The sequence below is a fragment of the Pediculus humanus genome, genomic scaffold (genome assembly GCF_000006295.1).
Source record: "Pediculus humanus corporis 1103172107451 genomic scaffold, whole genome shotgun sequence".
In the NCBI taxonomy this organism is placed as follows: Eukaryota; Metazoa; Arthropoda; class Insecta; order Psocodea; family Pediculidae; genus Pediculus; species Pediculus humanus.
The window spans coordinates 3,180-19,058 of record NW_002987071.1 but is presented as its reverse complement, the minus strand read 5'-3'; the positions used below and the strand labels follow the sequence as shown (position 1 = coordinate 19,058).

Genomic DNA, 15,879 nt, shown 5'->3' with positions numbered 1-15,879 from the left:
ATATATATATATATATATATATATATATATATATATATATATATATATATATATATATATATATATATATATATATATATATTATATTATTATTATTATATATATATATATATATATATTATTATTATTATTATTATTATTATTATTATTATTATTATTATTATTATTATTATTATTATTATTATTATTATTATTATTATTATTATTATTATTATTATTATTATTATTATTATTATTATTATTATTATTATTATTATTATTATTATTATTATTATTATTATTATTATTATTATTATTATTATTATTATTATTATTATTATTATTATTATTATTATTATTATTATTATTATTATTATTATTATTATTATTATTATTATTATTATTATTATTATTATTATTATTATTATTATTATTATTATTATTATTATTATTATTATTATTATTATTATTATTATTACATTACCGTAATTTATTATTGATTAAAAAACAAAAAAAAATTGCTAAAAAGAGATGGAGAGAGAGAGAGTGAGAGGGAGAGAGGGAGAGGAATGAATAATTATAATAATTTGTTTTTTTATTCTCTTTTAAAATATTTAATATTTTTCTCCGGTTTTTTTTCGGGGAGGGGAGGGGATGGAGGTAGAGGAGAAGAGAGAGAAAAGGAAGATGAAAGAAGATTTACTAAGAGAAAGTATAATTAAATAAATAAGTAAATAAAATCTCATTCGATAATAATAATTATTATTTTTTACTTTATATAAAATTTATTTTAAAATTATTATCATTATTAATATTATTATTATTATTATTATTAAGTAAGGGATGGATTACAACGTACATAATTTACTTTTTTTTAATGTCAAGTAAAAGGTTAAAGATTTTTCCTTTTTTTTCCCTTTTTTCCTTTTTTTTTGTTAATAAAACGTTTCCAGTTTTTTTTTTTTTTTTTTTTTACAATCGAGTGAGAGAATTTTCACTTTGGAAAAGTTTTCCCGTAGAAAATTTAATTTTCTTACGAGATTGAATTTTTCAACTTCATTTTATTTTATTTATTTGTAATTTTTTCAATTTAAAAAAAAAAAAAAAAAAATTGTAATTTGTTTTCTGGTTAAAAAAAAAAAAATTTTTATTAAAAAATTATGACGAAAAACGTTTAGTTTTATTATCATTATTATTTGTGTTGTTTATTAAAAAAAAAAAAAAAATTGGTGTTAATATGAATTACATATTTATTTATTAATTTTTTAAGTGGATAAAACATTTTTTTTTAAATAATAATTTTTTTTTTTTTTTTTAAACAAAATTATTGGGAGAGGATATTAAATTTACTTTTAATTATTTTTTTTTTTGTGTTTGTTTGTATTTATCACGTCATAAATTTATTTATTGCGGATTTTAAAAAGAAAATGATAAAAAAAATTCTTGGCTCTTTTTTTTTTTTTTTTCGGTTCTTTTGCACAAGGATTCTATAAATAAATATATTCAATGCCGATTTATCATCATCATCATCATCATCATCAATGTTTTTATTTTAAAATTGAATTTTTTTTCGAAAACAAAAAAATTATTTTTTTTTAACGAAAAATGTTTTTATTAATTTCCCCCCTCCCCCTTTCTCCCCTCTTCCCTCTTCCCACCATCCCCTACCCAAAATTGAAAAAAAAAATCAATTAATATTAATTTATATATATTTATATATTTATTTATTTATTTTTCAGAAAAACAATCCAAATAAAAATAATCGAAGAAGGAGCTTACGAAAAAAATGCCATTTTTTACGTTCATTTAGGTGAACCAAAATGGATCGGAGGTAATTTATTTATTTTAAAATTATTAACAAATAACTTATAAACAATTAATCGAATATTATTATTATTATTATTATTTAATAAATTATTTTTTATTCACGCACGTGACGTAATCAAAAAAATAAATTAAAAAAAGATAAATTTTTTAATTATGTTTACGTCAAAATAACAAACAAAATGTCTCCGCCATTTTGTTTTCACCGCCTTCTATTGATCGTATAATCTTAATTCGAACTTTGTTTTTGTTTTGAAAATTCATTTCTTCCCTTGAAAATTTAATTAATTAATTTCAAAATTTAAAAAAATTGAAGGCTTTATAACTTTTTTTTTCGTAAAAATTATTTTTTTTTAAACGTGAATGCAATAAAATGGTGTCACAGTAATAATAATAATAATAATAATAAAGAATGTTTTTATTGAATTTCCCCAAAATAATGTTTTTTACAATAAAATTTTTTTAAATATTTTTTTCTTCATGTTTTTTTTTTTTTTTACATACAATAAAATAAGAAAATGTTTGTTTATAAGAAAAATATTGATGAGACTAATTAATTAAATCCTTGAATAATAAACTAAAAAATTTTTTCTTCTTTTTTTTTCTTCATTATTTGATTTTAAATTTGTTAATTTGAGGTAAATCAGAATCTAAAAATATACAAAATGAAAGGTTGATATCTTTTCCTGGCAATGTAACAATTTAAATAAAAAATAAAAAAAATTACAACAGAGATACAAAAATAAATACTATATTTGCTTAATATACATTTTAAGTAATTAAAAAAAAAAAAATGTTTGTTTTTTTGTTGTTGTTGTTGTTGTTGTTGTTGTTGCTGTTGTTGTTGTTGTAATGGTTATTGAATACAAAAAAAAAATCCTAAATAAACTTTAATTGTTTATAAAAGTCTTCTTCTGTTATTATTATTATTAGTATATCTGTATTGTTTTTTTATAACTTTTCGGTTAGGAAAAAAATTTTTTTTGTTTGTTTTTATAATACTCTCACTTTTATTTTTCTGCTACATAAAATTTGGCATAATTGTTTTTTTTTTTATTAAAATTTATGTAGGAACAAGTCAGACATTTTTTTTTTTTTTTTGTAAAAGATTATTTTTAAAGAGTTTAAAATAATTAGATAAAGAACGAAAGAAACGTGGCAGGTGTTTTTGTATATACAGATATATATATTTTCTAATGTCACGTGATAGATTTGAAAATAACCGTTAAACAGGGGGGGCGAAAAAAAAAAACAATTTTCATTGGTTGTTCTTGCCAAATTAATTAGTTTTTCTTTACTTTTACTAACATTTGTTTTTTAGCTAAGATTCATTACTTTTTTTATAAAAATGAAAAAATTTATTTTACAATTAAAATATGTCGTAATCACAAGTCAATCAAAAATCATCATTTTAATCGATTATATGTATACATAATTATTATAAAATTATGAAAAAAATTTCTTTTTTCTTTCTCATTGAAATTTTTTAAATCATTTTGGATTCGATTCAAAAAAAATAAAAAAAAATTTTAATTCTATGTTTTGAATAAATCAAATCTTTTTTGATTGAAAACTAATTTTTTATGGCAATAAATAATTTAATATTGATTTTTTTTTTTGATTTGTATATTTAATTGTCGCATATACAATAATATCAATAGTAATAACTTAACTATAAATTATTTATGTAAGTTCTTTTGTGAAAAAACAAAAATTTTATTTTTTATCATAAATAATAGTTTCGAATGAATGCGTTTGTTATTTTATTTCTTACCCATAAATTTATATAAGAAAATAATTTTTTTTTTTTATGTTTTAGAATATGCAAAATTAGTACCGGAAACACCCAGAGAAAATATGACACTTAAAGAAGAACTCCAATTGCAAGCCGTACCTAAATTGGGACATTTATCGAAAGCCAGCATAAAAATTCGAGAAAATAAAGAATTTAAGGTGAGTAAAGCATAAAATGTTTTCTTCTATCACGCAAAAAATCAAATAGGCAAAATAAAATTTTTAAATGTATGGCAAAAAGCATAATTAAATTTAATAAGGGGTAAAATTAAAAAAACATGGCTTCGTCAAATAATTTAATGAATAAATTTAAATTGGTTTTATTAAAGAATGTTTTTTTTTTTTTTAACAATGATTTTTGAATCAATTACAATTAAAAATTTTTTAATTGATATTGTGAAATGATAGAATAATTTGATATTTGCCGGAAAACGAAAAAAAAAAAAAAACAGAGCAGGAAGCTCACGTGTTACGGGTCAAGGTAAATTCAATGTAATCACTTAAAATATTCTCAACATTATTATTATTATTATTTACGGTTAAAAAAATTTTTTTTTTTTTTTTTATTATTATTTTTAGATGATAATTGAAAAGATGGCTCAAAATGCAAATTCTTCGGTTGTCCAAGAAAATTTTTCATGGTGGAGTCAATTTAAAGAAGCTTTGACCCTTAGAGAAGGTAAAAAAAAAATAATAAAATTTTAAAAGTTTTTAATTTACTTTTAAACTAAATTAATATTACGATGATGACGTCGACGATGACGACATTCGTGTATTGAAAAAAAAAACTGTTGAAATTGTTTTAAAAAACCTTTAAATATAATAAAAACTATTTTTTTTTTTGTTATTATTCAGGTGATAGCGCCGATGAAGATCCGCCATCTTGTGGTGAATACATAATGCACTTTTTAACGGTTATTTGGAAATTACTTTTTGCATTGGTACCTCCAACAGGTACGAGGATTTTATTTAAATTAATTCTTTTTCACAAATTGGCAACAACAAAACAAAATTATCTCACTTTTTTTTTTTAAAAAAATTTTAATTGTTTTATTTAATTACTATTTATCATAATTTATTTTTGGGTACAAAGATATATTAGTAAACATTAGGAAATACTTCTGTTGTAATTTATAGAGAGACCTAAAAAAAAAAATTATTACGCAATCGTTTTTTTTCTCTTCTTTTTTGTTCTTCTCGGTTTCATATTCGTAACGAAATAAATTTAATCACGTATTTGCAAAAAAAAAAAACTAAATTATAATAATAATTAATAATAATAATCATTGTTTTTGTGGGCGATCGTGAAACAATAATTAAAAATTAATACGCGATAAAATGCCTTTTTGAAAATCATCCAATCCCCCTATAAAGAATTAAATAATAATAAAAACGTTCGATTCTTTTTATCATTACCATTATTATTATTATTATTTATATATTATATTTTCCGTTAAATTTTTATTAAAAAAAAAAAAAAATCTTTTTAATTAATAATAAATAAAAAGAAACGAAAAAATTAATAATGAGAATTCATGAGAGTATCGGGAGTGTTTAGGTAGGAGGGAGGTGAAGAGGGGCGGGCGGAGGAAATGAAAAAAAAAAAAAAAAATTTTTTTACTTCCGATTGTTTAGCTTATGAGTTTTTAACATGGCATTGTCAGTCGTCGCAGTTATGGCATCGACGATGTTAATCCCGCCATTTTTTTTTTTTTCGTAACCGTTTTTTTTTTCTTTTTCTTTTTTCGTTAACTTTTTTAAATATTATTATGATTATTTTAAAGTTATTATTTTAGTTTTGTTGTGTTTTTTTTTTTTATTTTAAATAAGAGTATCGTGGAAATTATAACGAAATTCGTTAAATTTTAAAGTTTTTGAAAATAATGATGATAATAATGATTTAATGAAAAAATGTTAAGTCATTCGAAAAAAAATTTTTTTTTTCTGTTATCGATTTACAAGTAGGAGAATTATTATTATTATTATTTGGTTTAATAAAAACAATTAAAAGGTACGAATTAATAAATTTTATATTTTTTTTTGGGGGGAAATTAATTAACGAATGTAAAATTCAAACGTTACAGGTTCAAAGTCTTTTAAGTTCAAATTAATAACCTAAATTTATAATTCGCATAATTCAAATTTTAATTTTCTTTTTTTTTCTTTACAAAATTATTATTCAGTAATTATTATTATTATTCGTGAAAAATTAATTAATATTATGTCGTCTGCTATCGTTAATGTGTTTGTGTGTGTGCGTGTGAATCAATTGATAAATTCATAATTCATTATTTATAATAAATAATTAATAAAGGATGATTGATCACGTGATGATTGACAATATATAGAAAATTTAATAATATAATATATATTTGAATATAAAAAAATGATAATAATAATAATAAATATTATATTATAGGTTACTGTCAGGGATGGCTTTGTTTTTTTGGATCCCTTATGGGTATTGGTGCAATGACAGCAGTTATTGGAGATGTTGCAGCACATTTTGGATGTTCTGTCGGTTTAAAAGATTCTATAACGGCCATTGGAATTGTTGCCATGGGAACAAGCATACCAGGTATTTAACAAACAAAAAAAAAAAATTTAAGAAAAAAATTTTTTTTGGCCGCCATTTTAAATAAAAAAAAAAATTAACCATCACCTGAAAAACGGTTAAATATAGTTTTTCTCTCTCTCTCTTTCTCTTTGGATCCGGGACGGATTCGTAAAATTACAAAAAAAAATGTCGTAATCAAATATTTTTTTAAAAAAAAAAAAAAAACCGTCCCAAAAATTCCCCCCTTTCCCGCCCCGCCTCCCCAAGACCAGTTCGGGTCATTCGCCATTTTTTTTTTTTTTTATCTATCTATATCTTCGTCTCATCTTAGCTTTTCCAACGTTTTTCTCTCTCTCTCTCTCTAATTTATTTATTTAAAAATACACCTCAAAGGGGGTCTCTCTCACTCTCCCTACCCCTCCCTCCCCATAAAATCAGCTGTTGTTTCTTCTTCTTCTTTTTACTTACGACACTCTTCATCTCAACAACAACACCCTGATATTTTTAGATTATTTTTATTAAAGTCTGGTCAAGACATTTCCTAGTCTCGACACAAAAAGAAAATTTTCTTATTATTATTATTATTATTATTAGTTAATTATTTATTTATTTATTTATTAATAATGAATTCGAATCAAAAGGTAAATAAAAAATTTATTTATTTATTTATTAATATTTTTTGTTAATAACTTTTTTTATTTAAAAAAAAAAAAAAAAAATTTTTTCTTTTCGATTCGGTTTAAAAATTTTTTTAAAAGTTCATTCAAGATATTGAACTCATCAATTAAATCAATCAAATTTAAATTGATCGATTTTGAATATTTGGTTTGAGAATTTCAATTCATTTTCTAGTATTATTATTATTATTATTATTACATTTTTTCTCTTTAGATACGTTTGCAAGTAAAGTCGCCGCCATACAGGATGAAACCGCTGATAATTCCGTTGGTAACGTGACCGGAAGTAATGCAGTTAACGTTTTTTTGGGTATCGGTGTTGCATGGACCATAGCTGCATGTTATCATGCTTATTTCGGTGAAAAATTTTACGTCGATCCTGGAAGGTAAGTCATTTCGTACCTTAATAACAACAATAATAACAATAATAATAATAATAATTAATTTTTATTTTAAAAGGTTTTAAAAAATCCGCGTCGAAATGCGTATCAGATGCGCGTTTACAAGTTTTTTTTTTAATCATCTGTAAATGCACTATCTGGTACGACATTTCGGTTTGCGAATTCCTTCGATAGCAAAGCCTCCGCGATACGATAAAAAAAAATTTTCGTAAATTTATAATAATAATAATAATAATAACGATACAAATAGTATGTCCTTAATAATTCTCTCGGGTTTTTTTTTTTTTTTTTTTAGTTTGGCATTTTCCGTGACGATATTTTGTACCGAAGCGGCGACGGCCATTTTTATTCTTGTTTTAAGAAGACATAAATCAATCGGTGGAGAACTTGGGGGTCCGAGATGTCAAAAATATTTCACTATGTGGATTTTCCTTCTTTTATGGTTAATTTATATAAGTTTGTCTAGCTTGGAAGTTTACGGTGTCATTAAAGGATTTTAAATTATATATATATATATATATTTAATATACGATTCGAAAGCTAGCATTTTAATAATAATAATAATAATAACAATTATTAAATATTAATGAATATTAGTTCCAGATAGGAAATATATATTAAAACCAGCCCCCCCCCCTTCCAATTTTCGTTGTTATAAATAGTTAAATGAATTAATGACTAGAATTAGTTAAACAAGGCCGTTCAGCTAAAATTATTCCTGAATTTTTTTTTAGGATGAAAGCCAAAAAAAAAAAAAAATGTTTGAATCTAATTTAAAATTGTGTTTTGCAATCCAACAAGATTCAAATTTAGTTTTATATATAAAAAATATCTAAATATATTTATTTAACTTTTTTTTCTCTCTCTCTCTCTCTCTGTCTCGATGCAAATTTTCAATTATTACATTATGAGAAATATCATGAAATTTTTTTTTTTTAACCGACAAATAATATTAATATTAATAATAATAATAATAATAATGATAATAATAATTACAAGTAAATTTATTTAAATTATTATTATTATTTGTTTTGAAATTTTTTTTTTTAAATTATTTTTTATTTTTGGTTTCGAAAAAATTTAAAATTTTATCATTATTATTATTATTATTTTTTATAATTGTTATAAAATATTAAAAATTATAATTAATAATAATAATAATAATATTTGTAAAAAAAAAATTTTAATTTAATTATATATAAATATGTTTACATAAAATATATATAATAAACAAAATAATATATAATAAAATCAATCGTTTCGTTATTATTATTATTATTTTTATTTCCACACTTATTCACGTGATTGCCGAAAAAATAATAATAATAATGATGATGATGATGACGATGAGTGTTAAAATAAGGGAAAAATTTTAAATGATATCGCCTTAGGCTATTTAAATTTTAAAATTATTATTATTATTATTATTATTTGCTTTATTTAAAATTAATATAAAAAAAATTAATTAATATAACAATTAAGAATTGGTTTCGAAAAAATTTTGAGCTACGTTAGAAGGCGGTGAGTGCAACACTTTCCTCGATAGTCTCATGTAACCCGATATGGGATCCCTTCCGAAATATTTTACTTTAAATTGATCTCCTACTTTTAAATTTAAAGCACTCGGATGTGAAACCTGAAATGACGAAAATAAATATACATGAGTGGGGGTCGGATTGAGGTCGGTTTGAGAAAAAGGAAAAGGAAAAACCTTTTTGTGATCCAATTGAGTGACGGGTATCAAAACCGGTTGCATCGCCGGATATAAAATAACCATGCATCCATGTTCTCTTATTTCCGTTATTGTCGCCGTGTAAATGGCGCCAAATTCTAAAACCGGCTCTTTTTGACTATTAATTTTTTCATTTATTATTTTCATTGCTTCGTTTAAAGCTTCCTTATTCGCGGCAAATATTTGAAATTCTCCGAGATTTTCTTCCGTTATTTCGACTCCGGTTTTCATTTCGAAATTTTTTATATTTATACCACCCGGTCCGATAAATTTGGCTCTTTGGTTTACAGGTACGTTTAATTTTTCTATCACCGGCCAATTATCTTTCTTAACTTTCCTACAATAAAAAAAAATTACATATAAACAATCGTAACGGTTTTTAATTTTTCCGAATTGAAAACGAATTTTTTTACTTTTGCAAATCGACATCTTTAAACATTCGAGTCAATGTTGTGGATATGGCTTGTTTGGCTTGCGTTATGCTTTCCATGACTATTTTAATTGGTAATCCGGGAGTTTTGACATCCATTTGAATGGCAGTTATATGATTTTTCGTTCCGGCTACTTTCATATCCATGTCACCGAAATAATCTTCGATTCCCTGAAAATGAATAATCCGATGAATTTGTAATAACAAATGCAAATATGAATGTCGTAAATTGAAAGTAATGTAAAAATCTCACCAGTATATCAGTCAGTATCACATAATCGATAATTCCTGATTTGTCATCATCCCATTTGGTTACCACCCCCATGGCAACGCCTGCACATTCTTTGATTAAAGGCACACCGGCATCTAAAAGGGCTAACGTTCCTCCGCAAACGGTAGCCATTGAAGATGAGCCATTACTTTCCAGTACTTCGGAAGTCAAACGAATTGTAAATGGAAAATTTTCTGGTATGTTTGCTTTCAATGCTTTTTCTGCCAACGAACCATGTCCAATTTCCCTTCTACCAATGGGTCCTAATTTACCAATTTCTTTTGTGGCAAAAGGTGGAAATTCATAGTGTACGAAAAAATTTTTCTCTTTTAAACCACTGTAATATTATTTTCAGTGTATTACTGGATATGTATAAAACAAAATATATATCTATATAATTTTACATAAAAATCAATGTTCAAACTCACCTTGTTAGCATTGATATTCTATCCATTTTTAAAGCTGAACTTGGGGAATCCAAGGCTACTGTGCAAAAAACTTGAGTTTGCCCTCTTTGAAATAAAGCTGAACCGTGCAAAGGTTTAAATAAATTTGATTCGCATTCGATATTTCTCAATTCGACAGGTAATCTTCCATCACATCTAATATTGTTTATTAATATATAATTTCTAAACACTTCCTTACAAACTAAACTAAAAATTTGATTAAAATTTTCACATTTATCACTAAATTTTTTTTCAATAAGGGTCCTCACTTCAGATATAGCAGTATCCCTAGATAATTTATCATGGATACTATTTTGAAATATTTTATTTAAAGGCTCAGATGCAAGCATTTGAATACTTTGGTATAATTCTTCATTAATTTCACTAATATTAACTTCTTTTTTAGGTTTTCCACATAAGCTAGCAAGGTGTTCTATAGAAATAATTATTTTTTGACACTCCGAAACTCCTTTTTTAATAGCTCTTAGTAAATCGTTTAATAATATGTTTGAACATGAACCCTCTAGCATTACAACATAATGTTTCGCTTTACTAACAACAACTAAATTTAATGAACTTTTACTTAATAAATTTTTATCTGGATTAATAATAATATTATCATCAACCAAACCTACTCTTACTGCTCCAACTGGTCCATTCCAAGGAATGTTTGATACAGCTAAGGCAGCAGAAGCAGCATTTATTGACAGAACATCAGGAAAATTTTCACCATCCATTGCCAGTGGATTACAAACGATTTGAGTTTCATTATTAAAATTAGCAGGAAATAATGGCCTGAGAGATCTATCAATCATTCTAGATATTAAAATTTCATTTTCATTTTGTCCTAATTCTCTTCTCAAAAAATTTAATGGGATCCTTCCCAGAGCAGCTGCTTTCTGTTGAAAAGAAACAGTTAAGGGTACAAAACCAGAATACATTCCACCTTTGTCACTACTGACAGCAGTTGCCATAACTGTAGTATCCTTGAACGTAACCGTTGCACATCCATCAGTAAATTTGGCTAATTTTCCAGCACCTATTATCATATCAGACCTATAAAAAAATATCAAATTATTTAACACTCATATAAATAAATATATATCATTATTTTAGTGAGTAGTAATTAGTGATTAACTTAAAGAGAATATTTACAAAAAACAAAGTTAAAAAATATTGTAACTATCTTTAAGCTTTTCTTTTTTTTAACAAAAGTAATGATTTAAAAAATTTTAATCAGAAACAAATTTTGAAGAAGAGGCAAGTTAAAATAAAATAACAAAACTTATTCACTATAATAAAAATATATTTACCCATCAGAAAAAACAACAGTTGTTTTATGTTCTACAATTTTCTTATTTTGTTCAAACTTATAATTTATGGTATCGACAATGTTTAAATCATTTGAAAAATATTTTAAATTTAAGTTTTTCAACGAAGTAAACACTTTAGTAAGTGTACGAGCACGAATTAAATGTGATGTTTTACTTTTAATAAAAATCGCCATATTAACAATAAAATTTTATTAAATTTATTTTACAAAATGTTTTATAACATTTAATTTAATAATTTGCGTGTATTAAAAATTAATCATGTTTTCGGAGAATAAATGATGTAAAATTTTAAAAAATTATACATTTTTAAGGTTGGAATATTAACGAACATCTCCAATACCAACTAATTTTTTTTTTTTTTTTATAAGTTGGCTATTGTTATCGCGCCAAATTGTAATCAATTTTCACCGAAGAATGACTCCTTTCACCTGTTCGATGATATTTCAAATTAACTTTGTTAAAATCTAACCTAATGCGGTATATTTTTAATAATCGCAATTGTTATACCTTTAAGCTTTATTTAAATTAACTTTTTTTATTAAATTTCAAACGTAAAGCCGCGTTTTTCTCTTTTGTTTTTCTACGACAAAAATATTTGTAAGTTACTTAATAAATATTACGTTTATTTATTTTTAAAGCACAACTAAAATATTTCAATTAAAACGATTAACAAATACAAATGCAAACAAACGGTTAAAATTAAATTTGTATCATCTAATAAATTATATTTAATTTTTTTAGTCTTCAAGTTTTGAAATTTTCAACGGAATCCCATTTCGAACGGTATACAAAACATTTTTCCTGCAAATTTTTGCTCTTTGTGGAGTTTTAAAACTTATATCAAATTTATAATTTACTAGTAAATTAGCTAATCCGATTTTAATTTGCATCAAACCGTATCTTTGACCTGTAACATATAAAAAAAAAAAATTTTTTTAATTCAAATCATTAAAATGGAAATAAATTTTTTTTTGTGTGTGACACTCACCCATACATTGATGCAAACCTCCACCAAAAGGTATATATGCATAATGATGCCTTTTCCTTTTTTCTTCTTCTGTAAATCTTTCAGGATCAAATTTTTCTGGATTTGGATAATAATTTGGATCCATGTGTAATCCCAAAACTGTGATTATAAGTGGAGTTCCTTTCTCTATGACAACATCCGATTCTGGTATTTTATATTTTTTTAAACAAACTCTTGTCAAAACCGAAACCGGTGGATATTTTCTCAACGTTTCTAAAAAATACAATTGTTATTTTTTTTTTTTTTTAGGGGAGCGAGGTGGCAAGAAAAAATTAATTAATGTCCACGTCAAAAAATCAATACACACACCATCAACGACTCTTCCTAAATATTCCATATAAGGTAAGCTTTCATAAGTTAATTGTCCATTGAATTTTTTTAAAACACTTTTTACTTCTTGTCTTGCTTTTTCTTGTATTAAATTATTGAGTGACATTTCATATAAAGCAAATTGCATTGTTGATGCCGATGATTCAAATGCACCCATCCAAAATATAAAAGCTTGTGCAAGAGCATCTTCGGTAGAAAACAAACATTTTTCTATTTATAAAAATAAATCATTTTCATTAATTTTTTTCGTTAAATACTCCCCCCCCACCACCATTTATTTATTAATATTAACTTAAACTTGCCGACAGTAGTTGTTATATTTTCATTACAACAATCTTTTACATCTTCGTATTCTGTATATCCTTCTTTTTTTAATTTAACTAAAGTTTGCATGAAATCATTAAAGCCGCCATCTTTGTTTTGACTCTCTCTAAATTCCATAACATCTTTAACCGTATTGAAAAAAAAATTAGTCACATCTTTTGGAGTAATTTTTATCTTGAAAAAAAAAATCGAATGGTTAAATATGTAGAATTGAATTTTAAAATAAGTTAAATTGATAACTTACGCGAAATAAAGTCCCTATATCCGGAACAAAAACGCTAACGGCAATTTTAATTATGTTTGTCCAAGTATCTTCGAATACTTTATGACCGACGTAGGGTAAAATGGAATCGTTGTTCGTTAAACATTTTGCTTGAAATCCCAACAAACAGGTGGCAGCAACATCGTGCGTATACCTCACGGTAAAATATTTCGGTTCAATTATTTTATCTTTTTCTGCAAAATCTTTAACAGATTTTTGAAGTTCTAAACTTTTCTCATGCATGTTTTCAAACATTTTTTTCATTTTACCAGAACTAAAATTCGATGTTAATTTCGTTCTAAGACTTCTCCATTTATTTCCACCCATGAAAAAAAGATTTGCTGAATAATAAACAAACTTGTTATTTATTTACTCTATGACGGGAAATTCAAAAGGAAAAAAAAAGGAGGGAATATATTTACCAGATAGAGGATCAGTTTTTTCGTTAAAATAAAGACCGCGATCTCTAAAATAATTAAAATCTTTAACGAAAATTGTTTTTATTAATTCTGGATCGCGAATCATTAAATGCGGCCTGTAAAAAACCCAACAACCGTTAAATTTTTCTCCAGGAAATTTATCGTAAATTTCTTTCATAACGATTCCAATATTTTTATAAAATCCAGCTCGGGATATGTCACCCAATGGAAACCATGGATTTGTCATTTTGACATTTTTATTTTTCCAATAATTAAAATTTTTCTTATAAAATCCAAATAATGCAATCAATGTAAATAATCCAACGTACATAATAAATCCCATGTTAATAAAATAACGACATTTTGTTAGAATTTCCCAAATCTTAAACAAACAAAAAATGAAAGTATTTTAAAATAAATATTTTTATTGATGTAAAAGTAAAATTAATAAATTAAAAAATACTTAATCATCCAATTTTTTTTTCATAAAAGAATTATTATATATAAAATTAAAAATATATTAATCAATATTAAAATATCGTTAATTAATTACATTTAAAAAAAAAAAAATCAAACGAAAGGTTTTTTTTTTTTTAAATGAAAGTTTCTATCTCCATCGGTTTATTGTTACAATTAAATAATAAAAAAATTTAAAAAGTGAAAATAAATAATAAATTATGTAACGTTTATTTGTTTCAATGACATTTTAATATATAAAAAAAAATTAATAACAAATTAACACAAGATTAACCGACCAAGTCTAAATGTTTTTTTTTTGTAAATTAAATCAATGAGTAGCACGAGAATCCATTTTGTAAAAAAACACATAAAATTTTCCTTTTTTTTTTAATTAAATTAAATTAAATTATGTAATTAATAGGATATTTTAACGGTTACATTAATTTTATTCGACCGTATAAACACATAAACAATAATAACCAACGTTATCCGTTATTAATTAAATACAATCAATTATTTAATTTAATTTAATTTAAAAAAAAAAAAAAAGGAAAATTTCTAACGTTTTTTTTTTCTCTTTCTCATTTTTAAATTTTTTTCCCTTTTTTTTTAATTTATTTTAAAAGTTTTCCATAGCAGAAAATAAAAATAAATTTTATTAAATCAAAATATTTTTAAATTATAAATAATATTTATAAAAATGAGGGGGGAAAAAAAAATTTTTAAACAAAAACACTAATAATAATAATAATATTAAATTGTAACATTTTCACCCTCTGATTTTTAATAATTTTCAACGCCATTTTCTTCTATTTTTTTTTTTGAAATTAGTAAAAAAAAAAGAATTTTAAAAGTTTAAAATTAATTAAATTTAATTACCATTTTAAATATTAAATTGTCCTTTAAAGTCGTTGTTACTTTTTTTTTTTGTTTGTACAAACACAATAAAAAAAATTAAAATTTAATTTTAAATTCAAGTTAACAGACACAGAATTCAAGTTAAAATGGGGGAAAAAGTAAAAAACATTTTTTAATAATAAAGAAAAATTTAAAAGTGTGTAAAATAAAAAAGAGAGAGAGAAAAGGGTGAGGTTAAATAGAAAAAGAAGAAGAAGAAAAAAAAAAAGAAAACAAATTATCAAGTGAAAATGAAATCAGTATATTAGTTAATTTTGAATTATGACGTGGAAGAAGAATGGTAGGAAAAAAAAAAAAAAAAAAAAGTTTTTTAACGTGATGGTTTTAACAAATGTGTGGAGGGGTTAAATTTAATAACAAATCTTTTTTTTTTATTACATAACAAAAGTTTTTCTTTTTCTTTTTTTTTTTTTGTAAATGACAATCAAAATGAAAGAAACAAACAAAAACAATTGAATTTTATACAAAACAAATATGGCTTATAAATTTTTCTTATCAAGAGTAAATTTGTATTAATTTATACTTTGTATTGATGTTAATAATTAATATTTTTTTCTTTTAATTTTTTCAGAAATTTATCTTTTTTTAAAATTTAAATGCATTCCACCTTCAACAGTCAAAACTAAGCTTCCAACGTTAAATTTCAATTGAGAAGGAGTTTTTTCACATGGAGAAACACGATAAGAAGAAAGAAG

The 15,879-nt window shown here is 23.5% G+C and overlaps 4 protein-coding genes and 1 non-coding gene across 5 annotated transcripts in view; 2 read left to right on the top strand and 3 right to left on the bottom strand.

Moving 5' to 3' along the window:
* Positions 1 to 3,552: 3,552 nt before the first annotated feature.
* Positions 3,553 to 7,732, top strand: Phum_PHUM098930 (sodium/calcium exchanger, putative; the record flags this gene model as incomplete). Its single annotated transcript, XM_002423920.1, has 6 exons — positions 3,553 to 3,756; positions 4,177 to 4,276; positions 4,453 to 4,551; positions 6,017 to 6,175; positions 7,046 to 7,217; positions 7,528 to 7,732. The coding sequence occupies 6 exons, from the start codon at positions 3,553 to 3,555 to the stop codon at positions 7,730 to 7,732; spliced, it is 939 nt and encodes a 312-aa protein (XP_002423965.1).
* Phum_PHUM098940 lies at positions 7,307 to 7,386 on the top strand. The gene has a single exon (XR_009833509.1). It is a non-coding gene; the product is annotated as a microRNA, putative (microRNA).
* Positions 7,733 to 8,709: 977 nt separating the features above from the next.
* Phum_PHUM098920 (polyribonucleotide nucleotidyltransferase 1, putative) lies at positions 8,710 to 11,160 on the bottom strand (the record flags this gene model as incomplete). Its single annotated transcript, XM_002423919.1, has 5 exons — positions 8,710 to 8,868; positions 8,944 to 9,301; positions 9,378 to 9,565; positions 9,648 to 10,002; positions 10,094 to 11,160. 5 exons carry the CDS (start codon positions 11,158 to 11,160, stop codon positions 8,710 to 8,712), a joined length of 2,127 nt encoding a protein of 708 aa, XP_002423964.1.
* A 663-nt stretch (positions 11,161 to 11,823) lies between these two features.
* Phum_PHUM098910 (cytochrome P-450, putative) lies at positions 11,824 to 14,150 on the bottom strand (the record flags this gene model as incomplete). Its single annotated transcript, XM_002423918.1, has 7 exons — positions 11,824 to 11,914; positions 12,211 to 12,352; positions 12,434 to 12,685; positions 12,782 to 12,988; positions 13,135 to 13,300; positions 13,371 to 13,729; positions 13,811 to 14,150. The coding sequence occupies 7 exons, from the start codon at positions 14,148 to 14,150 to the stop codon at positions 11,824 to 11,826; spliced, it is 1,557 nt and encodes a 518-aa protein (XP_002423963.1).
* A 1,493-nt stretch (positions 14,151 to 15,643) lies between these two features.
* Positions 15,644 to 15,879, bottom strand: part of Phum_PHUM098900 (uncharacterized protein) — a gene marked incomplete at its 3' end in the record, with an annotated part of 3,415 nt that continues 3,179 nt past the window's right edge. The window contains exon 10 of the mRNA XM_002423917.1: positions 15,644 to 15,675. Coding sequence (XP_002423962.1) covers positions 15,644 to 15,675 — 32 coding nt within the window. The remainder of the gene's footprint in view (positions 15,676 to 15,879) is intronic.